Source organism: Grus americana, chromosome 15 (assembly GCF_028858705.1).
Source record: "Grus americana isolate bGruAme1 chromosome 15, bGruAme1.mat, whole genome shotgun sequence".
Taxonomy (NCBI): domain Eukaryota; kingdom Metazoa; phylum Chordata; class Aves; order Gruiformes; family Gruidae; genus Grus; species Grus americana.
In genome coordinates, this window is record NC_072866.1 from 10,432,502 (window position 1) to 10,457,011 (window position 24,510).

Genomic DNA, 24,510 nt, shown 5'->3' on the forward strand with positions numbered 1-24,510 from the left:
CGGCGGGGAGACGGGGGCACAGGGCGAGGGGGGAGCTGATGGACGGGGACGGGGGAAACTGAGGCACGGGGGAAACTGAGGCGCGGGGGAAACTGAGGCACGGGGGGCAGCAGCCCCCCCGCAGCAGCGAGCGCAGCACAAAACCATCGACACTGAGTTGGGCCGGGCTGACGGGCGTGTATAAACCCCAAGAACGCCAACGAGGTGCAAGCAGCACAGAGGGGACCGGGGGGGGGGGACAGCGGCCACCGGCCAGGCTGGGGACCCCCCCCCGGCTTGATGCATCCGCTGTCCCCCGTGGCGGGGGTCCGCGGCGGGCTCAGAGCAGGGTGATCTCGCTGGGCGGCAGCGTCAGCCTCTTCTCCCGGGCGCCCAGCAGCCTCTCCATGTGCGCGGCCACCACGCGGCACAGCTCCAGGCCCTGCCGAGGGGGACACGCCGTGGGTGGCCGTGCCACCACCGCGGGAGCCCCCCCACAGGGCCCTCAGCCCCCCGAGTGTCCCCCACCTGCTCCAGCTGCAGCTGGGTGATGCCCTGGGCCAGGAGGTCGCCCAGCGTAATCTCCACGTAGGGGTAGCTGGATCCGGCCGTCGGCCGCTGCGTCCGCGTCGACTGGATCTCCTTCAGCGAGAACTTGGCGACGGGCTCCTGGGGGGGGAGCAGCGGGGTGTCCCACCTGCCCCCGGGGCCCCAGGAACCCCACCAAGGGGACGGAGGACCGGAGCGGGTGCAGATGGGAGCAGGACGGAGGGTGCCAGCGGTGCAGCCCCTCCACACAGGGTGGGCACGGGCAGGCAGACCTGGGGCCAAACCCGGGGACCCTGTCCCCTGCAGAGAGGGACATCACCCCCCACCTGCCTTCTCATCTCACGGTGCCGCCTGGCTCCGTCCCTGCAGCAGGAGCACGGGGTCCCCCGGCCGGGTGGTGCCCACAGGCCCCGTGCCCCCCACAGCCCCCCACCTACGTGGGTCTCCTTGCTGAGGAAGTTGAGGCCGTTCTGGTTGACGGCCAGGATGCAGGGCGAAACGATGGCGTTGTTGCTGCAGCTCTGGATGTAGAAGAAGGATGAGCCGAACATGGGGTAGGCGCTCAGCAGCCCTGCGGGGAGGAGGATGGGATCTCAGTGCCCCCTACCACACCACGGGGGCCCTGCCAAGGATCCCAGCCAGCCCCATGCCTGGCAGGAGCTGGGTCAGCTCCCAGAGCCTTGCACCGCTTCAGGCTCTGGTCCAGGAACAGGATTGGACCCAGGAGCAGCCAAGGGGCCCTGTTGCAGCCTGCTGGGAAAATGGGTGGCGGCATGTGGGGCTTCGGAGCAGCCTGCCCTGCCCCTGCAGTCCTGCCCTCCATGTGCAGCATCCCGCTGGCCGTGCAGCACCCCAGGCTCCATGCAGGGCCAAGGTCTGCCTGTCCCACGCTCCCTGTGGAGGACCCACCCAGCAACATCGCATCCCATCTCATCTTTGTTAGCATCGCATCCCCAGCAGCATTGCCTCCCGGGTAGCATCACGTGCCCAGCAGCATCGCGTCCTCATTAACATTGTGTCGTCGTTAGGAAGACACAATTAGCATTGCATCCCCAGCAGCGTTGCATTGCCAGCAGCATTACATCCCCAGCACCACTGCATCCCTGGTAGCATCATATCCCTGGCAGCCTTACATCACCAGCGGCGTTGCATCCTCATTAGCATTGTGTCCTCGTTAGCATTGCATCCCTGGCAGCATCACCTCCCCATTAGCATCACCTCCCCATCCCCGTCCTGTCCCCGCTCACCCAGGAACTGCGCCCTGGCCTGGTGGGCGCTGAGCGCCTGGGCTTGCTGCATGTGCTGGGTCACCATGTGGAGCCAGGATTGGGCCTTCAGCAGGCGGAAGAGCTGCGGGGGGATGTAGTCCTGCACCTCCCGCCTGCGGGGAGACAGAGGTCAGGGCCAGCGCTGGCCAGCGGGTCCCGCACCCCATGGGACGTGCCCACCCCGGACCCCCCCGTCCCCAGCCGTACGCGGTGGGAAGGTGGTGGCGGTCCTTGGCTCGGTGCTGGAGGGCGGCCAGCTTGGCCACGTGCGGGAAGTGCTGCTCTCCCGGCCTCGCGGGCGGCAGGACGGTGAACAGCCCCTTGAGGTAGTCGGGGAGTACCTGGGGGGGACAGAGTGCAGGGACACGGCTTGGGGACGGGGCACGTTCCGGGGCGGGGGGACAGTCAGGCAGCCCCGGGGGAGTCTGGCGGAGTGGCCTGACCTGGTTATAGTGGACGGTGACATAGAGCTCGTTGTCGAACTTGAGGGGCTGGCTCCAGACCACGCGGCGGCACCAGAAGCTGTAGCTGGCGTCCCGGTGCTCCGTCTCGGCGGCCACGTCCAGGACATACTCCCGGCGGGTGAGTGGCCGCACGCTCTGCCCTGTGCCGCCCCAGGAACCTGAGTGTGGCCGCCACACGTGGCACCCGCCAGCGGCACAGCCGTCCCATCCCCGCCAGCCCCTCACCTCTGTCGGTCACCACGAAGAGGATGTACTCGTCAAAAGCCTCGGGGTGCTGCAGCCCCATCTCACAGCACAGCTCCTCGATCACGTCCAGAGCCACCTGGGCACAGCGACGGGTGGCTGGGACGCTGCCACGTCCCCCCGCTGCACTCAGGGCCACCAACAGGTCCTGCATTGAGGCTCATCCCATGCAGCTCCCTGGGAAGGGATCTCCCTTTCCCAGAGAACAAAGTCCTCCAGCTTGGGGACAGCCGAGGGGTGCAGCCCCCCAGTACCCACACCCTCAGGGCACCCACAACCGAGGGGTCACCACGAGCCTAGGGTGCACCAAGCCTCTTGCCCCCTCCGACTCACCGAGCATGTCTTGATCTTGAGGTGCCTCTCGATGCCACCGGGCAGGAGAAAGAGCTGACGCTTGGCGCTGCGTCCAGCCTGCATGGGGAGGACACGTTGGGGTGCAGAGGGGCCCTTCGCACATCAAGACCCCAAAGGACACCCTCATCCCCAAGCTATCCTGTGGGGACCATCCCATGGGGATCGTCCTGTATCTTGCCCATCCTGCCCAGGTGAGCCATCATGCCCCCTGCCCCACGTGCACAGAGCTGCATCCCCACTGGGGACCCCTGAAAGCTCAGGGCACCCCCAAAGCAGTGCCACTGGAGAGCAGACCCCAAAAAGGACCATACTATCCACGCCAGCAAGGGACCATCAGTTCAGCTCCAGGGCAGTGTCTGGGGGGATCTTGAGCCCATGGCGGGGATTCAGAACCTCCAGAAGGGATCTCAAGCTGGCATCAGCCCTGCCCCATGGGCACCCATGAGCACCCGGTCTCACCACCATGGCCTTGAGCTCCATGCTGCTGGGAAAGAGGCTGCGGCCGCCAAACTGCAGGGTTTTCCGCAAGTTTTGCTCGCAGGCTTTGGCGATGCCTGGCGGGGATGGGGACCGGGGTGAAGGATGGGGCCGAGCCAGATCTCTGGAGCCCCATGACACCCCTGGGCGTTCTTCCCTGCCATGCACCCAGCACCCTGGGGCGTGCACAGCCCCTACCCTGGAAAGGCAGCTCCGGGTGCCTGCTAGCATCCTGCAGGAAGGCCAGGAGGAAGGACCTGAGCACCTCGGAGCACTTGTAGTAGGCAGCGAGGATGTAGAGCAGCCTCCAGCCCTTCTGGCAGCTGTCCCTGCCGGGAGGAGCCGGTGCTGAGCCCCGGGGGGGGGGTGAGGGTGCCCGCGGTGACTGCAACGGCACCCACTGCCCCGGGGAGCAGCACAGCTGACTGCAAGGGTGGGGTCCCAGGGTGTCCCCCCACATTGGGGCAGCTCAGCCTGGCCAGGGACACGAGTGTCCCCAGTGCCAGCCTCTACTGTCCCCAGGCAGAGTGGACAGCACGGGTGCAGGGACTCACGGCTTGGAGCTGGTGTTGTTGGTGACCTGTTTGATGATCTGGCAGTACACCTCGTCCCGCAGGACCTCATGCTCTGCACATAGCTGGGGGACAGGCACGGCTCGCTCTGCAACTGTGGACTCCCCAGCTGCCACCCTCCTGCCCAGGCCACCACCAGGACCCACCGCCCCAGTGAGGGATTTACCTTGAGGATGGTGCAGATGGCATCCAGCTCCGTCTGCCCCCTCAGAGGGTGGTCACCCATGAACTTCATCACAGCTGGGGACAACAAAGCCACATGGTGACACAGCTCACCCCGTCCCTTCCCCTGGGACACACTGCCCTGGGTGTGGGCAACATCCCAGGCATGCGGGGCAGTGGGACCGGAGGAGCTAAACCCCCCTCCGGGCCATCTCATCTGCCCACCCCGGTCCTGCCCCCCCCATCCTCCAAGGATGGGGCTGGGGATGGCCGTGGGGCAGGGAGACAGGGTGCTTGTGCCCCCCCGCCTACCTTGGAAAGCCTCGGTGGCCAGTTTGCTGACACCACCATCCACGAATTCAATGAGCGACTCCTGGATGGGGGTCTGGAGGGGGAGAGCGTCAGCTCCTGAGAGCAGCCAGAGGGATGGGATGGGGGTTGAGGTGGCATTTGGGGAGCTCCTGAGCACCCTGGGACATCAAGGGGACCTGTGGGCAACAGCAGGGCAGGGGCACCCCAAGGCGCCCCACTTTCCCGTACCTTGGTGAACGTCAGCATCTCCAGCATGTTGGGCATGTCCCTCTTGGTCTTTGTCCCACAAGGGTCCCTGGGAGAGGGACGAGGGAATGGGTGGGCATGGGTGTCCCCACTGCGGGGTGTCCCCGTCCCCCCGCCAGGCACTCACATGGTCCCGTGCCGCGCTGCACGGAAATACCGCCGGGCGAAGGCCAGCATGGGGCAGGTCCCCACGCCGTCCCCGAGCCACTCGCCACCATCTCCCTCTGGACCCTCCACAAAGGCAGCGCTGGCGGGGGACGCCTGCGGAGCAGGGTGGTGGGCACCGGGCACAGCCAGCACCATGCCAGCAATGGCCCCGGGCCAGCACCCACCTCAGTTTTCCGGTCCAGCTCCCGGGCCACGGCAGTGGAGGCCACAGCCACAGCCACGGCCGCCGAAGCTGCCACCTTGCCTTGCTTGTCCCTGGGCTCCTCTTTCCTCTCCGCCGGCAAATGCACAAAGTCGGGGGCCGCGACGGGCTGGACGTACTCGGCGGGGAAGAGTCCCGACCTGCTGTGGATGGCCCCAAACTTCCACCCTGTGCCAGGCAGATGGTGAGGATGGCCCCGGGCTGGCAGTCCTGGGGGTCACCCCCCAAAAAGCCTCTGCCCGCTCCCTCCTGCCCACTGCCCCCCGAGCCCTTTCCAGGGAGCCTGGCTGCAGGTTTTGGCTGGAAACGGCTGCGGTTTGGCATTGCTAGAGGTAAAGGCATGGACCAGGAGCCACAAAGCCCATCACCTGCAGGGATGTGGGGCAGCACCCAGTGCCGCCCAGGGTGGGAAGCACAGGGGAGCATCCCCCTGTATCAGGTCAGTGCGGAAAAGAGCCCAAACCATCCTGGTGAGGGGTGACAGAGGCAGGATCCTGCCCCGTGCCCCAGCCCCAGGAGGGGACATGGCTCAGGGCAGTGGACGCACACCAGGGACACACATGGGGACAGCATGGCACCCACCAAAATCCTGGGTGCCTGTCTTCAGCTCCTCCAGGTACATCACCTTCTTGCGGACCACACAGCCATAGTAGTGGTCTGCGGGGACATCGTGGGGACATGGGGTGTCATAGGATGTGAGGCCAGGGCACAGCCACCTCCAGGGCCAGTTAATCAGTCCTGCTGCCCCCGTGCCCCTCATCGAGGGCATTTTGGCATGGGGGGCTGTGGGGGGCAGCTCACCTCTCTCGGGGTGCTCCAGTGGCTGCAGATGGATGATGTCCCCTTTGTGGAAGCTGAGCTGGCCCCCGTCCTCAGGGCTGTAGTTCCTCACGGCCACCACGTACTGGGAGTCCTGGGCACAGGGGGGCCAGCACAGCCCATACACGCAGGCACACGAATGCACACGCATGCACACCCATGTACACCACGCACATCCACATCCCACCCAGTGCAGGAGCTTCAAGCACCCATGGCCACAGGACCATCCCAGGGTGTTCCCCTAAACCTCCCTCACCCCAGAGCATGGTCACATTTGCAGAGTGCCCACCCTGGCCCCCCCAAACATGGGCACACAGGCAGGGTCCAGCCCCCAGGACAAGCCCCCAGCCACCCCCCTGTCCCCAGGGCACCCCCCACCTTCCTGAGCTCCGTGATGAAGTGGTCGACCATGGCCTTGACCTGGGGGGCTTTGGGGGAGAAGAGGATGAGCTTCTCGCTGCGCAGGTTGAACTCCAGCATGTTCCTGGACGGGGTGGTCACGAACAGCACGTCGGCGTAGCTGGGGCAGGGTGAGGGGAGGCTGAAACACCTGGCACCCACAGCACCCATCCCACACCGACCGCCCAGCCTCCTCGCCCTTACCTGTACGCCCGCAGCACCCGCAGCTGCTCCCCGGGGACGTTGGTGCCCTTCACCAGCCGCAGCAGCTTGATGCCAGCATGGGACACGGCCAGGATCTGCACGCCCGTCCCCACGCTGCCCTGCAGGTCGGGGTGCTGCCTCAGCCAGGGGCACGGGGCTGGGGTGCCCCCTCCACCGACCTGCCCCGTGGCCAGACACTCACCGTGGCGGGGAAGAGGCGTGAGAAATACACCTCGCAGCCATCCCGGGCCGCGGCGATGATCTCCCTCTTGACACTCTCGGTGGCCACGGGGCTGAAGGAGTCCAGCTTGTTTTCCGCTGCAGGAAGAAATACCCACTGGTGAGCGTCCCCTCTCCCCAGGGAGGATGCAGACACAGGGTTCACAGCGAGAACAGGGATGCTCATCCCTTTCCCAAGCCTGCAAGACCGTGATGGAGAGACAAGTATGTCCCCCCCAGGCACCCCCTAATGCGGCAAGCCTGGCTGAGACCTGACACAACTCATGACTTGGTGGAGCACTAAATCACAGGGGGCTCGTTGCATTTGGAGGCAAAACTGCCCCGGCTTTAAGCAGAGCCAGTTGTGGCTTGGAGATGCCCAGGAGATGGGGATGGGTACTGCAGTGGGTGGGTGTGAGACCTCCAGGTTTGGGCCCCACAGGTGTGAGCCCTCAGCCCAGGAGCAGCAGGATGCGGGGGGGGTGCAGGTGAGGGTTACCGAAGATGGATTTCAAGCGGAGCCGCTCCTCCTGGCTGATCCGGATGCAGGTGTTGGAGAGCGTGTCGCTGAAGATCTGGGGAAGGGGGTAGCTGTGTGCCTCCCAGCCCCTCTGCCCTGCCCGGCCCCCACCCCGGTTTGGGGCAGCCGATGGGGACACCCCCTGCTCCTCCGTGTCAGGGAGGGGAAGACGGGACAGCCACGGTGAGATAAGTAAACCATCACCCCAGCGGGAGGATACCCCGGGAACCCTGGGGGGCTTCAGGGCCAGGTTGGTGCCTCACCTGCCGGAAGATGAGGTCAAGCAGCAGCGGGTTGTTGATGCTGTCCTTGGGGTAGAAAACCTGCCAGGAGGGAGACCAGCACGGCATCGCTGGCATCGCCCACCCCACAGGGCCTCGGGCTCAGCAAAAAGCCCCTTTTATCCCCGCAGCACTTTGACACCAGACTGTCCCTGTGCCCCCCCCCGCCCTCCCCGGCACCTCCTTGCGGATGTATATTTTCCAGGGCACGTTGTGGTAGGTGTAGAAGTCCTCGCTGCAGCTCCGGTGCAGCTGGGTCTGGACCTGCTGTGCCTCAGACGGGAGCTCCCGCGAGACAGAGACTGCGAAGGGATGGAAAGCCCTGCACGTCACCAACAGCCCCTCTCCGCCTGGGGAAACTGAGGCACGGGGGCCAGCTGTGGGGCAGGGAGGGTTCAGCCAAGCACAGCGGTTATCCCATGAGGATGCTGCAGAGCCAGACCTGTGCCTGGTCGCATCAGGCATCACCCCGTGCCACCGGGGAGGACAAGGTGCCCCCACTCCACCCTGACCCCCTCAGTGCCATGGTTCTGCCTGTGATACCTGGGGGCCGGGTGGTCGCTGGATGCCCCTTCGGTGCTTGCAGCTGGTACCTGCCACTGGTGACCGGCTTCACTGTGGCCACCATCTCCTTGGGCCCCTGCGAGGCAGAGAGCGGGCTGTGGTTGGGGCCGGTGGGTCCCGCAGCCTGGTACAGGGGGTACAGGAGTAGCCGCATCCCTACCGCAGCCGCTGGCACCCGGGCTGCTGAGAGCTGCTCCTTCAGGATCTGCATGGCTTCCTCGTGGGGATCCAGCTTCTTCCCAAAGAGCTTGCTGCAGAGACAGCATCACACATTGCCTGCACCTTGGCGTCACCTGCACCCCAGCATCACTTGCACCTCCAGCATCACCTGTACCTGGCACCACCTGCACCCCAGCATCACCTGCATCCTGGCATCAGCTGCACCCCCAGCATCTCCTTGCAGCCCGACATTGCCTGCACCCCGGCATTGGGGCTGGCACATGCACCCGCAGACGGAAGCCTGTGGCTCAGCTGGGGGCCAAGGTGGGTACCTGGGGGGCTGGGAACCACGCGGGGCCGGCTGGCACTGCCGGATGATGTTGCGGATGTTGTGTGTGGGCCGCGGGAAGTGCTCCGAGTTGAGCCGGGAATGCTGCACCAGCTCGCCCGGCCACCGCTGGCCCATGGGTACTGCGGGACCGAGCATGTGGCTCATGGGGGAGCCGGACATCACCCCCACACCTGGGGCCTGGCTCGGTGCCACGAGCCCCCATTGCCACCAGGACCCCTTACCAGCTTTCTGCAAGTAGGGTCGAGGCTGGGGGGCGCGGGCTGGCGTCCCCTCCGCTGCTCTGCCCTGCAAGCGACACCACGCCATGAGCATCCGGCACCCCCCAGCTGCCCCCATCCCTGGGAAGCCCCCCGGGAAAGCTGCCCTGCAGCAGAGGCTGGGCAGGACTCGACCCCTCCCGGCCCCCCCCCAGCCCTGCCCCACTGACCGGGGGCCCAGGCAGCTGGTTGGCATCTGCGCGGTGCTGCGGGGACGGGGCTGGCTCCGCGCCTGCGTTGGCAAAGGGGGAGAGCTCAGCATCCTGCGCTGGGTGCAGGGATGTCACCCACCCCAGGGACCAGGGATCAGGTGGGGAAACTAAGGCAGGGCGCTGGGTCGGGATGCAGGAGTGCTGGGGCGCTCACCCCTCGGCTGACACATCTCGGCGGGCACGGGGGGTCCGCTCCGCTCCGCACTGCCGCCGTCCCCCCCTCCTGTGCCGCCGCCTCCCTTCATCCTCTGCGAGACGGCAGCCGGCTTCTCCAGCTCCTGGGGGGGCAAGGTGTCAGGGGACAGAGGCCAAGCCCCCTGCACCCCCAAAATGCTGCACTCGCTCTGCCCCGGGCGGGGGGACGCCCCTCTCACCCCATTGCCGTAGGAGAGCACGGGGTCGAAGAGGCTGTCCAGGTACCGGTCCAGACCCTTCTGGCTCCGGGGCTCCCCAAATTCCCCGTCTGCAGGGGGACGAGGAGGGATGAACCGCCGGTGGCAGGGCTGCACCGGCACGGCACGGCACGGCACGGCTGCACCGGCACGGCCTCACCAGCAGCTCCAGGGGACCGGTGGAGGGGACGGTGCCCTACCGTGGGGGGGGTACGAATCCGCGGACGGCAGCGTGGGGGCTTTCACGGCCGGAGGAGGAGGCACTTCATCTAAATCCAAGCCGTGTCCCAGCACCCTGCAGGGAGGGAGGATGTGCTCATCCCGCACCCACTGGGTGCCAGATCCCCACCCAGGACCCCGACCCACACCTCTGCCGGCACCTGTCCGGCCCAGTGCCAACCCCACCAGCCTCACGACAGGAGACCCATCCCTGCCTGGGTACCTACACCCGGCTGTCCCCGCTGCGGCTCTCGGCCCCCTCCCACGCGACGAGGAAGCAGGACTTCTGCTTGGGAAAGCCCCGGAGCAGCTCGAGGTCGGAGACGAGGTCCAGGACATAGTCATGGCCGGCCAGCTCGGCCCACTGGGCGCCCGCCTTCATGGCCACAGACCAGCCACGCCAGCCCTCCAACAGCCCCCTGCCAACAGCGGGACGCTGGGGATGGGCGCAGGCTGCCAGCGGTGCCCCGGTTCCACGGGGACACCCTGCGCATAAGCTGGGTATCCCAGCTCTGGGCTCCTGGGGTCACCCGAAATGTCCCCGGGGGTTACACTGCCCCGTGCTCGCCCTGCTGGGTGGGTGGGTGTTGGTCCGGTGGGTACCTGTGCTTCAGGACGTCCCCTGCCAGGTCCTCGCCCGTGCTCCAGGAGTGGACAGGGCAGGAGAACTGGTCACCTGGGGAGGGACGGGCGGTGAGCGGGTCCCACCGGTCCCCTCCTGCCCATGACAGTGACAGGGTGGCCAAGCTGGGATCGGCCCTCCCCGCTGCCGTGCCCCTGACCCCGTGCCACCCCACACCGTTGAAGCAGTGGAGGTCAAGCGCCATGCTGGCTTGCTTCCGGTTTGCCGTCCACTCCAGCAGCGAGGGCGGGTAGGCACGGGCAGCCGCGGCACCCAGCTGCGACCGTGCCATGGCGTGCATCAGCTTGCGCTGGCACACCGGCTTGTAGCCAGCAAAGGCATAGTCAGAGACGAACCTGCAGGGAAGGGATGATGCTACAGGAAGGGGCTGGGCAACATCCCCAGGCACGTGTGCCAGGCTGGCCCCGGGGACCACAGAGGGACCTCAGAGCATCCCCAGAGGGACCTGGGCAGCATCCTGGACACATGTGCCAGGCTATCCCCGAGGGTCCCAGCCAGTCCCGGTCCCCAGCTCCAGCCCCAGCCCCAGCTCACTTGAGCAGGTACTTGTCGAAGGCGGCAGAGGGGGGGAAGGCACTGAGGCAGGCGGCCAGCAGCAGCCAGCCCCGCTCTTCGTTGTTGACGTTGGTGTTACGCCAGACCTGGTTGGCAGCTTGTGCCAGGAGCTCGTCCCGCAGCCCTGGGGCCGACAGCCCCTTCTGCACGATGTAGTTGCCGAAGAGGGTCTCCTGTGGGCCGCCCAGCCCCGGGTCCCCCATGAACCGCAGGATCTGCCACGGGGACAGCGAGGTCCTCCCTCCGGCCCTGGGCAGGGAGCGGGCAGGGGACCGTGGTGCCGGATCCTGTGCTGTCCCACCTACCAGCTGGAAGAGGCCGAGCGCCTCGTGGCACAGCTCCTCGTCCAGCCGGGTGAGGGGGGCTGCCAGCGGGGCCGTCAGCATCCCGAACGCCGGTTCCTGCAGTGACACCCGCACCCGTGGCTACCCGGGCCCCGGGGACAGCCTCAGGCCTCAAGGGTGCTGAGGGTGGTGTTGATGCTGGGTGGGGACTATGGGGCTGCGAAGGGGTTGGGGTGCAGGATGGGGCCGGCAGCCTCCCAGCAGCAGGACAGGGACGGGCTGGGGCTGTGCTGGCAGCACCAGAAGTGCCAGCACCTCGGTGAGGCTGAGAGCAGGATCCAGCCCTGGCGCTGTTGTTCGGGATGCCGGGGACTGGGAAACACAGTAAAAATAGGGGGCGAGGAGGAAGAAGGGGGCAAAGCGACCAGGGATGGGGCTGAGGTCCCAGGAGCAAAGCGACCTGGTCTCCCGCCCCAGCGTTTCCAGATCCGCCCCGCGTCGGGCGTCCAGGAGGGCTCGGCAGGTCTCTCTCCGATAACCTCAGTGGGGTCCCCCCGGCCTCTGGAGACAACAGGAACCCACGGGGAGGGAGGGAGGTGGTGGCCAGCTCCCTGCAGCACCGCAGCCACCCCGGATCCAGCCCCTCTCACACCCCACAGCATCCCCACGGCCGAAGCCAGGGCAGAGCCTGGTAGCATGGTGCGGGGAGCCACCGGGCAGAGCTGCCACGGGGACCCTGAACCTAACCACTCAGCCAGGACCGGGGCGCTGAGGACTCCCCGAAAGCCGGCTGCCTGCCGGGCAGGCTCCCCGCTGCCAGACTGCGGCGCCCACCTTACCTGGAAGTGGCCCCGCACGTACTTGGCCATGGGGTAGTTGTTGATGTCGAGCGGGAGGGTGAGCTGGGAGTCGGGCTGCAGCGCCGGTGGCGGCACCAGGACCACGCAGCCAGCGTTCACCTCCCGGGCGGCTACGGTACAGCAGGCAGCTACGGCACGGCCCCGGGGATGGGGATGAGGGGCTGGGAGCGATGCCGGTGGTGGTGCAGGATTTGCTCACCTGCAGCAGCCTCCAGCAGCCCCATCAGCTCGGCCGGGATCTCCAGGTGGGTGACATCCACCACCTCCCTCCTCGTCAGCTCCTGCCAGCACAGCACAGGGATGCACCCACTGACCACGCTGCTCCCTGCCACAGTACCCATGGGTGCTTTGGCTGGCAGCATGGGGATGGGCAAGCACATGGCAGGGATGAGGGCACAGAAACACGGGCTGCACATGCATCACACATGCACAGTGCCCCCAGTGCCGCACACCTGCACCCCATTACCTGCTTCATCCTCTCTTTCTCCTCATCCGCCCGCCGGCGGGCATCTTCCTTCCTCTGCAAGCAGAGCAGCCACGCTGAACCACCACCAGCATGGAGGGAGACCCAGAGGCAGCAGGACCCCCCTGGGTGCCACTGAGCCCCCAGCATCGCCAGGCTTTCACCCCAAAGAGGCACTACCCATGCCCCATGGGACATGGAGGTGGTGGTGGGGATGGAGTCTGGGGGGGGGCTCAGGGTCTGGGGGGTGCTGCTGTGCCCTCACCAGACCCACCACTGAGCATGTAGCAGGGTGGGAGCAGATGCCCAGGACCCCCCGGGATGTGCCAGCCCCCACCTCACCTTGAGGTACCGCCGGCGGTTCACGTAGATGTGTACCAGCGACCTGAACTTGATGAGCGTGTGCCGCATGCGCCGGTACCGCTGCCTGCAGGAGGGCACCCGTCACCCTCTGCCACCCATGAGTGCCCACCCGCCGCCCCCCCCCGGACCCCTACCTGGCCAGGTAGCCCCGCGCCCGGCTCTGCAGGAGGACAATCTTTCGGCGGAGGGAGCGGAATCGCCTCTTGATGAAGAAGGTGCGAGCGTAGCGCTGGAGCGTCAGCGCGGCCAGGTGATGGGCACGGGCTCGCTTGCTCTCCAGCGCCTGGTACAGCTGCTCCTTCAGGAAGAGCTGGGGGGGGACACAAGGCCGTGAGCCCCCCGCCTTGGCCGTACCTCCCCTGGGGTGTCGCCGGAGCCGAGCCCCCTGCCTGGGACCGTACCTTGCTGACGCCCACATAGTACATGCTGGGGCTGACAGGACAGAGGTTCCTCAGCATCTCCACGCAGTTGGCCCCGTTGGGAATGACATTGGACCACATGTCGACGAGGCAGCGGTACCTGGGCGAGGCCGTGACACTGTCACCGTCACTGCGTGGGTCCCCTCTGGGACACCGGCACGGACCCTCCGTGTCTGGGAAAGCAGCTTCTCCCAGTGCTGTGAGCCACGGAGGGGGGGCTCCCAGCTCCCGCTGTGGGGGACCCCCACGCCAAACGTTGCCCCCTAAAACACCCACAAGCTTTGTGTCTCCCCTCGACAGGACGATGGTGCCTGCCCCGCAGCCCCCAGGCACCTGTCGATGAAGACGAGGAAGGGGATGCGGATGGGGAAGCCTTCCTTGCGGATGCGGATGGTCTCCAGGATCCCCGAGTACCGCAGCTGGCTGCTGACCACGTCGGCTTCGAAGAGCCCTGGCTCCTGGGGGGGGTGGCAGGGAGAAGCCTCGGCAGCCGCATGGACAGGCCCCTGTCCACCATGTGCCCGCCACGCTCCCTGGGCTGGTGAGGAGGGGAACACCCCACGGGCAGCACCGGCATCGCCGCGGGCAGGAAAGCCCCAGGCTGGCTCTCACCTTCTTGTTGTTGGGTTTGAGGCAGCGCACGAAGAACGGGTTGCACCTGCGACAGAGAGACCCTGTCAGCCACAGGAGACAAAGCCAACCTGGCCACCCTGTGCTCAGGTCTGGCTGTCATCCTCCTCCTGCCAGCCTGGAGCATGGCCTGGCTGCCTGTCCTGCCCACCCTGCCCACCCTGCCTGCCCTGACCTCTCCATCTTCTCCACCAGGTCCAGGAGGGACTGCTGGAACCGGGCGGCCACGGTGGGGGCCTTGTACCGCCGTGTCCTGGTGCTGCTCCTCCTGACCAGGCTCCTCTGCCGAGCCATCACCTGGGCATGGCCGAAGAAGAGGTTGGCCACCACCTTGGGGAGATGGTAAGGGTTAGGGAGGAGGAAGGTGGCTGGGATGGTGCAGCTCTCCTGGCTTGTCTTCCCAGCCCAGTCACTGCCTTTTTGCCCAGCCCTGAGCAAGTCACATCTCCTCTTTACAGCTGGGATCCCCACATGGGGATGGGGACGGGGATGGGGAAGCGCAAGAGCAGCCCACGTGCCCATCTGTGCCAATGCTGGAGAGGTCAAAGCCCAGAGGACCCCGTGGGAAGCGGGCACAGGGTGGAGCTGGAGGCATCCTCTGCTCCTGGTCCTCCCGGGCTTCACCGGCCGTGGGAACTCACGCTTGGGGACATAAAAAGTGGTGTGTATGGAAGAGGGCTATCTGTGCTCCGTGTCCCCCCGCCCAGCACCGCAGAGCTGGGTCCGGGCAGGGCCCTACCTTGGTCCTGCTGCTGATGAACAGGTCCAGCACATCCTGTCGGACCTGGTCATAGTTTTTATCCAAAAACTTGTGAACCTGGCAAAGAGCAAAAGCTCACAGTAAGGAGCCCATGGCACAATGGGGGTGGGGAAAGAGCTCCAGGCTGGGATGGGGGGGCCCCCAGCCAGACCTCTTGGGCTGCCCCTCACCCCGGTACAGGATCAACCCCATAAACCTCCTCTTTAACCCTCCTTAAACCCCCAGCTAGGCATCCCACTGCTGCACACCTGGTAGGTCACCTTCCCTGCGTAGTGCTTGATGGTGAACTCGGGCAGCGGCATCTTCGGCTTGGTGTACAGTGGGTTCATCCCATGGTGGTAGTGACACTTCTGGAGGAACGTGTGGTCGGTGGCCTGGGGACAGACGCAGGGGTGAGATGTGGCTCAGGCAGTTCAGCAGCCCCGGGAACGTAGGCAGCGGGATGGGGATGCCTGGACAACTGGCCAGACCCTGCTCTCAGTTCTGCCACCCAGCAGCTGCACAGTCATGGGCATCTACTGCTCTGTGCCTCAGTTTCCCCATTGGCACAGAGGGTGCAACCACCCTTCTCTTACACAGGGCAGCTGGGAGGAGTTTTTCAGCAATTCCTGCAAAAGCCAGTCCTCCAGGGGAAGTTGCCACACACTGACCTGGGAGCTCTTGGTGCTTGTCCAGCCTGGACAAACCCAGGGGGTCTCCCAGGTTGTCCAGGACAGCCCAGGAGCAGAGCAGCCCAGGGCCATGGTGACACCCTGGGCACGGTGACTGCTCAGTGCTGCCATCCTCACTGCCTCGGCACCAGGCAGCCCCTCACCTGGGGGAAGCAGCTCTGGTCATCAAGGATCCGGAGGATGCCGTAGGGCTTCTGGGAGATGAGGTCGATGCAGGGCTGGTTGTCACTAAAGGGGATCTCCTTCCACTCGATCTGCTCCCGGAGGTACTCCTCCTGTGGGCCCAGCACTCAGTCAGCCCCATGCCCCCAGCCCCGTGGCGGCGCTTGGCCCGGGCACAGAGCCCAGCACTGCGCGATGGCCCACCTGCTCCTCCTGGAAGACGATCTTGTTGAAGAAGAACTGCAGGTACTCGTTGGCGTAGTTGATGCATAGTTGCTCAAAGCTGTTGAAGTTCAGGTCCTGCGAGAAGAAGGGGCCGTGGAGCCTGAGACCCCACAGCCCTGGGGCTGGTGGATGGGTTGATGGAGCCAGGATGGATCCTGCTCACCTCGAAGCCGTAGATGTCCAAGATGGCGATGGAGAGGGCCTCCTGCCGCGGGTACACCAGCTTGTTGATGCGGTCCGTGAGCCAGCCAAAGAGCAGGGAGTAGAGGGTCTTGGCAATGGCATCCCTGGGAAGGGGCAAGATGAGCAGAGCACTGGAGCTCTGGCACAGCATAGCACGGCATGGCACGGCACCATGTACACCCCCACCACCGTGGCCAGCACCCATCACAGCCCCACGTTGTGCATGGGGCAGCCCTTTGGGCTGCAGTTTTAATCACTGGACAACCTAATCCACACTGAGGGACCTGACCGTGCCCTTTCCCAGCCTGGAATTTCACCTCCTGCCCCATCCGCGGGGGCCAGACACCCCCCGTGCCCCCACGCAGCCCCCCCCTTCCCTCTACCTGGCATCCACGGCACTTTCGACGGTCAGGGGGGTAAAAATCTTCTCCCGCAGTGTTTCCTGGTTGGGATGCACAAAACCAACGGTGTGATGGAGTTTTAGCAACACCAGCTTTGGTCCCCAGGGACCAGGGTCCCCCCTCCCTGCCTGTGTCCCCCCACACTCACCGTCACCTTGAAGGTGATGGCTTTCTGCAGGCCCTCGGGGGAGACCTGCAGCAGCTCAGCCACCGTCCGGATCTCCGTGGCGCTCACCACCGTGGCGACCTCCTGGCAGTCGGTCTGCGGGACACGGTGAGGCAGTGGGATGCAGTGACCCCCCCCACCACATCCTGAATCAGGCCCGAGGAGAGCAGCTTGGCTCCCCTTGGGGTACCTCGTATTTTTCGAAGTAGACGTTGCCCAGGTGGAGGACAGAGGAGAGGATGCGGAAGATGCTGTTCTGCTCCTCCACGCTGAAGCTCAGCACCTCCATGGTGTTGAGCAGCCGACGGAAATCCTCCGCATCATCCTTGCCGGGGATCTCACAGTTCCCACCCTGGCATGGCCCCCTCGGTGCCATCAGTGGGTCCCGGGGACGGACACACCCCCCCTGCCCTGAGCACCTTCCCCATCCACATGCCAAATCCAGGAGGACTCAAGAACCCACCGGCACCCCGAGCTTGGCCAGCCCCCCCAAAAAGCAGGCAGCGTGGGGGGGTTGGGCAGGGGGCACGCTACCTGGTTCAGGTAGTAGTAGGTCTCGGCGCCCTGCAGACAGTACCGCTGCCGCTGCTGGGTGGGCAGCCCTGCCAGCATCTCGTAGAAGATGTGGTAGTTGCGCTCGCTCTTGGCCTGGGGAGCAGAGGACCGAGCTGGGGTGGGGGCAGTGGAGGGGGCAGTGTCAGGGGGCAGAGCCCGGCACCCCCTCGCTGCCCACCTGGAAGACCACACGGGACTTCTCCAGCAGGTACTGCGAGGTTATGGCACCGCAGATCAAACCGCTGCAGGGGCGAGAGCGGGCACCCGGCTGGCAACCTTGGCACGGGCAGGGGCTGCGCCACCCGCAACGTGCCCACCCCTGCCCCGATGCTGCCCCCGGCACACGAGGGGGGTCGGTGCCCAGTCCCCAGGTATCCCCCACTGGGATCTGTGGGCAGGGAGAGGTACCGGCTCCTGGAGCTGCTGCACCCCAGGGTGGCATTGGGCACACCCCCCATTGGGATCAGTGGGACTGAGCGAGGGTGGGACAGAACGTGGGGACAGGGACGGGGACCGGGAGTGGTCCGTGTGCCAGCCCAGGGCACAGCATCCCTGCCCATACCCCAGCGACAGCAAACGTTGCCTGTCTTCAGGCCACATTGCCTTTTCCCCCCCAAGGTTTGTCCCCAAAAGTGTCCCTGTGTGCGTCCCACCCAAGTCAAGGGGCAGTCTGGCAGCGGGGCTGGGTTGGGCACCCCCAGGACAGAGGTGGGAGGACACAGAGGGTGGGGGCCGGCCGCACGCGGGCGTTGCTCAGCATTACTTACTCCTCCAGAAAGATTTCCACAAATTTCCCAAACCTGCTGGAATTGTCGTTCCTCACGGTTTTGGCATTGCCGAAGGATTCCAGCAAGGGGGTCGCCTCCAGGATCTGCCACAGGAATGGGGAGAGCCACGGAGTCAGCCCGAGCACCCTGACACACCACTGGCTTTCCCCATGGCTAGGGGACCCCTCTTGTCACCTTCCCACCTGTGCCACCCTCCCTGCCACCTCCTGTCCTGTGCAGACACCCACGGGTGCCAACAAAATTCAAGGTGTGCACCGCGTCCGGGTTGCACGAGGATGCGGGAGAGCGCCAGGACCCCATGCACATGCATTCACTGAGCTCCAGCTTTCCATCCCCACCGTCCCCCCGCTGCTGGGGTGACGTGGCAGAGATGCCACCATGATGCTCAGTCCCCTTGAACCGTCCCAGCTCACATGTCCCCCCTGGTACCTCTATCTGCCATGGTCCAGGTGGAAGCATGGGGGCAAGGAGAGAGCAGTGGAGCCGTGAGCAGGGGGTGGAGGAGAGAGCAGGGAGGTGGGACAAGGGGACAGGGCAGTGTCCCCAGGGCAGCACCCTACCTGTGGGGCAGTGCTGCGTTTCTGGCTGACGGCTGCCAGGTAGCGCAGGATCAGCTTGGTGGCTTCGGTCTTCCCCGAGCCGCTCTCCCCACTGAAATGCAGGGGCGGGGGCACGGCCGGGGCTGTCACCAGCTGAGCAGAGGGCCGGGAGTACACGCACCCCAAACGCACCCAGCACCCCATCCCAGAGGCACCCATCGGCCCCAGGACCAGGCCAGGCTGGCAGCAGCATCCTGGCAACTGGCAATTAGGGCAGCGCTGATTAGGGGCCATCCCAGGGAGGCTGTGCTGGGGGGCAGCCATGTCCCACCTGATGATGATGCACTGGTTGTGTTTGGCATCCATCACTTTGGAGTAGGCGACGTTCGCGATGGCAAAGAGGTGCCTGGGGGGGGCAGGAAGCAGAGGTGGAGGGTGCAGTGCCACGTCGCCCCGGCACGGGGACCTTGCTGACATGTCCCCTGCTGCACCCCGAGCATCCCCACACATGGACACAGCACTCCAGCACCCTGTGACTGAGGGTCCTCAGAGCCCTGGGACCACCCAGCCGGCGGCTGCTGTAGGACCCAGGGGTGAGTGAGGGCAGATTGGGGTGCCCCTGTCCCCACGGGGCATTCAGGGACAGCCCAGTACTCACGGCGGGTTCTCGCCCAGCGCTCTGCCTTCGTACTGCAGCACCTGCTCCGTGCCGTAGATGTTGTAGAGCCGGTATGGGTTCACTGACACCAGGATGCTGCCAATGTAGGTCTGTGGGAGAGCGAGGTTTAGGGCTGCAAGCGCTCAGAGAGCGATGATCCCCCCAAAGATCCTATGCCTGGGGCCTTTGGGGGATGCCGTGTGCCCCTCAGCTTACATAGATGAGCTGGCGCTCGAACCGCGTCCGGATGTTGCTCAGCACCGCGGCCTCCTGGAGGTCCCTGGCACGGAGCAGAGGCTGCGTTAGCGGGTGGCAGGGGGACAGCAGATGTCTGCTGTCCCCAAGCACGTCCTCGGCATCCCCAGCCCCAGGAGACTGGAGGGGGCCCCATGTCGGGATGGGATGGAGTGGGGAGCAGTGGGGGCCATGGGGTGCACAGGGGCGATTGCAATCCTGTTGACTCCCCACGGCGCTGGGTCACGGCGGGTGGCGAAGGGGACAGGGACACTCACTCCAGCTGGGTCATGTCCTCCAGCCCGTCCTCCTCCTGCGGCTCCTGGTACCGCACGATGGGCAGGCTGCACAGCGACTGCATCTGCATGGAGCAAACCAGCCTGGCTCCATCAGCAGGGCCATGCTGGTCACCTCCGGCATCCCACCCAGTCACTGCCACCACCCCAAAACCACCTTCTCTGACCCCAAACTGGGGAGCTCTCAACCAGTGACATCAGGGACCCTGAGCAAGCATCCCACAGCCCCAAAATGGGTCCCCCAGCAAGAGTGTCACATGTCAGGGGAGAGCAGCAGTGCTGGAAATGGGGACACAGGGACACCAAGGCATCCCTGGGGACCATCCTCGGAAAGCTGTTCTTGGAGAGCCCCGGTCCTGCTCCCCATGGGCAAGTGGGAACAGGTTGAGACGACTGTGCTGCCCCCACCGCGACACCCCACAGTTCACCCATACCCCTACGGGTATGCCAAGGGGTGGGCAATGGAGACCCCTGGGCAGGGTGGCACTTCTGGGGGAGATGATGGAAGGGGGCTGTGGTAGGGGTGAGCCATGGGGCTGGGAGCTGCTCCCCATGGCTGTGCTCCATGGCCACGCACAGATGTAACGCGGGGCGGGTGCACAGAGGAGCCCACGCTGGCCGGCGGCCAGGCGGCGGGCAGGAAAGCGGACACCCATGGGGTCAGCGTGCCACCCACGCCCGCCCCAGCCAGAGATCAGGTCTCAGCATTTCCATACGCGAGAGTCAAGTGTCCCCAAGGGGCCGTGCACAGGGGACACACACACAACAGGCAATGACCCCCCCCACCCCAGCCTGCTCCCCACGGCAGGACCCCTACCAGCACCCAACATACCCGTGGCCACTCGCCCCCCACCCCTGGGTGCTGTAAACCCCCATGGCACCGGTGGCTTCGTGTCCCGGTGAGCCGGTAGCCATCTCAACACACTGCCCCATCCCGGGCCCCTCCGGCTGCTGGCTCGCCCCCTGGCTCTGTCCCACCGCCAGCACCCACGGCAGGCTCCCCGCCGGCGTTACCTTGCTGCGCCAGGGCTGCTTGGTGCCCAGGTACCCGTCCGCCCAAGGGTGCCTGTCCCGCCAGCCGCCCGCCGGCGAGCGCTGGCTCAGGTATCGGGCGATGTCGGCTCCCCGCTGGCTCGCCCACCGCCGGCCGCGCTGGGTGGGCTGCCGGGGGGGAACCTGCTCGGCCGTCCAGGCGTCGGGCATCTCCCGCACCCGCACGACGTGCTGCGTGGACCAGTGCTGCTTGTACATGCGGGACGCCCGCCGGAAGGAGCCCAACCTCTGCACCTGCGGCGTCACCACCGCGTAGCGCCCCGCGCCCTCCTCCCCGGCCGCCCCATCGCCCTCGACGGCCTCCGCCGGGCCCGGGACACGAGCGCCGTGGCGGGGGGCGACCGGCGAGCCGAGGGCTCGGCCGCGGGGCGCCGGTAAAGCGGCGCGACGCTGCGGTGAGGGGCTCCGGTCACCGCGCGGGGAGGAGGGGAGGATGGGGTGCCCGGCGTCGGCCCAGCCCCGGCGCCCCGCCGGTGGGCTCGGCGATCTGCGGGTGCTCCCGTCCCGCCGGGATGGGCGCTGCGGAGAGGAGGGTGAGCGGGAGGAGGGACGGCGGGTGGGCGGTGGGGACGGGGGCGTTTCGGCGGGGGCCATGCTCCCCACGAGCAGCGACGCCAGGGACTGCCCCACGGAGCGCCCCGGGGGGGGGCTGCGCCCCCCCGCTTCGGCCGGAGGCGGTCTCGCCGGGGGGGAGCGGGGGGCCATCCCGGCAAGGGGCTGCCCGATGCGCTGGATGAAGGTTTTAGGGGTGCCGGGAGCGGGGCTGGGCGGGGGGGGCACCCCGGCGAGACCCCGCGGAGCACCCTGCCAGGGGGGTAGCTCCTCGTCCCAGGAGGGGCCGGGGAGGCTGAGGCGGCGGCTGCCGGGCCGGGGGGTGGGTGCCAGGAAGGGGGTCCTCTGCAGCGGCTTCACGGCCTTGGTGGGGGGCTCGGGAAGCCGGGGCCAGGCCTGGGGGAGCGGCAGCCCGGGGGGGCTGCTCCGCCGCGACGGCCGCGGGGACAGGGGTCTCCCCGACCCCGGCACGGGCACCCCCAAACGCCTCCCCACCGGCCCCGGAGAGCGGGGGGCGGTCGGCGGTGGGGTGGGGGGCTCGGGGCCGAACCGCCGGAGGCTCGCCCCCAGGGACGGGGATCGTCGCGGCCCCTCGCCCCGCACGCTGCCGGGGCGCTGCCGGGGCGGCGACGGGGAGCGCCCGGGGTTGGCGAAGGGGTTCCGGAGCGACGGCCGCCGCGCAGCCCCCGGCTCTCGGGGAGGGGGCTGCCCCCAGAGCCCCGCCGGCGGGGAAGGCTCCCTGGCCGGAGATACTCGCGGCGGGGGGTCCCGGCCGCCTGAGCCGGCGCTCTCCATCCCCGCCAGCCCGCGGCCGGAGCCCCTGTAGGAGTGCCGGGGGGTGCGGGGGTCCCGAAATCCCCCCGCACCCCGTGGCGGGCGGCCGGGGGGCTGCGAGAGGGAGCGCTGGAGGAACTGCCCCAGCGGGCTGCCGCACGCCCGCGCCGCCGAAACCCGGTGCCCCGGGGCTGCCGCGGGGCCGGGGGCTGCCGGTGGCGGCTCGTACTCGTCGTAGTCGTCCTCGTCGCGGGGGGCGGACAGGTGGGGGGACGGCGGGAGGGGGACGTCCAGGCGGTCCCTGCCGAAAAGCTTGACCTGGGGCCGGGGGAAGAGCCTGAATTTCCTATTGAGGGAAAGCTTGGAGGAGAGCGTCTCCCGCATGCCCCGGAGCGAGGAGGCGCTGAGGATGGAGAAAGGATATTCCCCCCCGTCCTCCTCCTCCTCTTCCTCCCACTCCTCGGGCTCTTCAGCCTCGGCAATCTCCTCCAGGGCCAGGGCGTAGGGGTTGCAGGAGGACTGGGCGTGCAGTGCCCACCCTCCCTCGCTGTACTGGATGCGATGCTCGGGGTACTCGCCCCCAGGGTACCCCCTGGCAAGGGGCTCCCCAAAGTCCTCGTAGGGATCTCCCCTGTAGCTAAAGGGCCCCACTGCCTCCTCGCCATACTCCGGGTCACTGCCGTAAGGGTCGTAGAGGGCAAGGGGGGACCCACCACCAAACGGTCCCTCATCCTCAAGCTCCGCGTAGCCGTAGGGGTGCCTCGGCAGGTCACCCTCATCCCAAAAGCCGCCGTAGAAGCCATAGTCCTCCTCTGCCTCGTAGCCAGGGTAGTCAGCGTAGGAGGTCGGCACCGCATCCTCGAAGCCATAGCGCACCGGATAGGCCGGGGTTTGGATGTAGTCTTCCTCCTCGGCGTAGCCATGCCGAGGGCCATAGCCTCCATCCTCCTCCTCAGAGTAGCCACGCCAGGGACCATAGGCTCCATTGTCCTCAGCGTAGCCATGCCGAGAGCCATAGCCTCCATCCTCCTCCTTGGTGTAGCCATGCCGGGGCCCATAGGCTCCATCTTCCTTCTTGGTGTAGCCATGGCGGGAGCCACAGGTTCCATTCTCCTCCTTGGTGTAGCTACGGTGGGAGCCGTAGGCTCCATCCTCCTCCTTGGCGTAGCCACGCTGGCGGCTGTAGGCTCTATCCTCTTCCTCAGCCCACCCATAGCGTGGCACCGGTGGTTCCGCAGGCGCATGCTGGGAGTGCCGCCGGGACGGACGCCGCACCATGCTGCTGTGCCTCTCCTGGCCATGCCGTGCAGCACTGGGGGCCGACAGCCCGCTGCTGCCTGTGATCCGCTTCATGTTGGCCCGGTGCCTGAGGATCTCGTCTTCCGCAGGGAATGGCAGCTTCCTGGCACCGATACGGGAGAGCCAGGCCGCGTCAGCCGCTCGACCGCCCCCCGCCAGCCGCCCGCGCCGGGAGAGCACCTTCCTGGCCAGCCAGCCCGTGGCAGCGGCCGCCTTGCTCAGCACCTGTGCCCGCGGCTTGAATTTCCTTTCCGGGCGCTGGCGGAAGAGGGATGCACCATCTTCGGCCACCTGCCCACCCCGCCGCAGCAGCAGGAAGGATGGCTTCGCTGGCGGGGAGTTGTTGGCTGCCTCCTTCCTCTTCTTGCCCACGCGCTTGAAGCGAACCATCAGGTTGGAGGTGGACTTGAGCACTGCCTTGTTCTTCTTCTTCTTCCTCCTCTTGGTGCTGTGCTTCTGCAGTCCCCAGAAGAAGCGGGATGTGTTCTTGAACTGCCCCTTCTTGGGCCGACGCAGCCCCAGCTTTTTGAAGCCCAGGAAGAGCTTCGAGGTGCTGCGGAGACTCCGCTTCACCCGGGCCTTCGGTGCCGCTGCCGCCTCCTCCTCGGCCAAGCCAGGCTCTGCAGATGCTTTGGGCTGGGCCTTGGCCTCCGCACCTTTGGCCCCTTTCTTCTTCTTGGCATTGTCGGCTGCCAGCCCCATCACCAACTTGGAGGTGCCCTTGAGGTTCTTGGCCGGCGCGGCATCACTCTCGCCCTCTTCCTCCTCTGGCTCCAGCTGCACCTTCTTCCCCCGGCCCGGCTTCTTTGCCACCACCCCCTTGAGTACCCCCTTCTTCTCCTTCCCCTTCCCCTTCTTGGGCTCCTCCACAGCCACCTCCTCCTCGTCCTTCTCCTCCTCCACCACCTCCGTCTCCTCGCTCTCCTCTGCCTTCAGCAGCTCTGTTTCTGAGGTCTCCTCCGACTCGCTGGGCGCTTCCTTCTTGCCCTTCTTGCCATCCTTCCCTTTCCCTTTGCCCCCCTTCCCCTTGGTCTCTGCATCCTTTTTGGGCTCCCCCTTCTTGCCGACCATCCTGGCAGTGACGGGCGCTCATGCTCCGGCCCCGGCGGGGCCCTGGGAGATGATGCCCCGTGCTGGCACGAGGCAGCTCCTGGCACACCGTCCGGCTCCCAACCCTGCAGCCTGCCCAAGGAGGGTATTTACCTGCGCCCGGGTTCGGCGAGGCACGTGCCCGTGTGTGGCTCCCTTGGCCGCTGGTGGCCCCCTGCTTGGCATGGCGCTGGGGCAGCGGGACGGCAGTCCCGGTGCAGCCCGGTGGGAGCTGCCTCCTGCCTCCTGCGGCACCCCGCGAGTTAGGCAGCACGGTGCTGGCAGCTGGACTCCG

The 24,510-nt window shown here is 66.7% G+C and overlaps 1 protein-coding gene across 1 annotated transcript; it reads right to left on the reverse strand.

Moving 5' to 3' along the window:
* Positions 1-169: 169 nt before the first annotated feature.
* On the reverse strand, positions 170-23,516 carry MYO15A (myosin XVA). Its single transcript, XM_054842890.1, has 64 exons — positions 20,463-23,516; positions 19,431-19,513; positions 19,135-19,198; positions 18,919-19,028; positions 18,592-18,666; positions 18,282-18,372; positions 18,151-18,156; positions 17,701-17,804; positions 17,112-17,175; positions 16,913-17,026; positions 16,569-16,730; positions 16,361-16,474; positions 16,195-16,253; positions 15,792-15,915; positions 15,608-15,703; positions 15,385-15,516; positions 14,819-14,944; positions 14,550-14,627; positions 13,986-14,140; positions 13,793-13,838; positions 13,514-13,638; positions 13,163-13,280; positions 12,896-13,071; positions 12,741-12,825; positions 12,402-12,455; positions 12,135-12,216; positions 11,915-12,045; positions 11,097-11,192; positions 10,771-11,006; positions 10,393-10,571; positions 10,197-10,269; positions 9,821-10,012; positions 9,575-9,669; positions 9,357-9,445; positions 9,137-9,260; positions 8,941-9,002; positions 8,735-8,798; positions 8,494-8,632; positions 8,163-8,253; positions 7,982-8,078; positions 7,619-7,740; positions 7,421-7,480; positions 7,137-7,212; positions 6,621-6,736; positions 6,419-6,537; positions 6,194-6,335; positions 5,798-5,909; positions 5,579-5,653; positions 4,959-5,164; positions 4,754-4,887; positions 4,609-4,675; positions 4,381-4,453; positions 4,073-4,146; positions 3,889-3,971; positions 3,533-3,663; positions 3,317-3,411; positions 2,837-2,914; positions 2,486-2,582; positions 2,240-2,400; positions 2,004-2,137; positions 1,776-1,909; positions 966-1,099; positions 508-648; positions 170-421 (listed from the first exon to the last, which is right to left on the reverse strand). Exons 1-64 carry the CDS (start codon positions 23,514-23,516, stop codon positions 320-322), a joined length of 9,831 nt encoding a protein of 3,276 aa, XP_054698865.1. The 3' UTR covers positions 170-319.
* Positions 23,517-24,510: the final 994 nt, after the last annotated feature.

Coding starts and splice junctions, on each gene's coding strand:
- MYO15A (XM_054842890.1), bottom strand. CDS start 23,516: ATGGTTCGCTTCAAGCGCGTGGGCAAGAAGAGGAAGGAGGCAGCCAAC. Junction 16,475..16,568: donor TCTACTTCGAAAAATACGAG/GTACCCCAAGGG, acceptor CGTGTCCCGCAG/ACCGACTGCCAGGAGGTCGC. Junction 9,446..9,574: donor GGATTCGTACCCCCCCCACG/GTAGGGCACCGT, acceptor GTCCCCCTGCAG/ACGGGGAATTTGGGGAGCCC.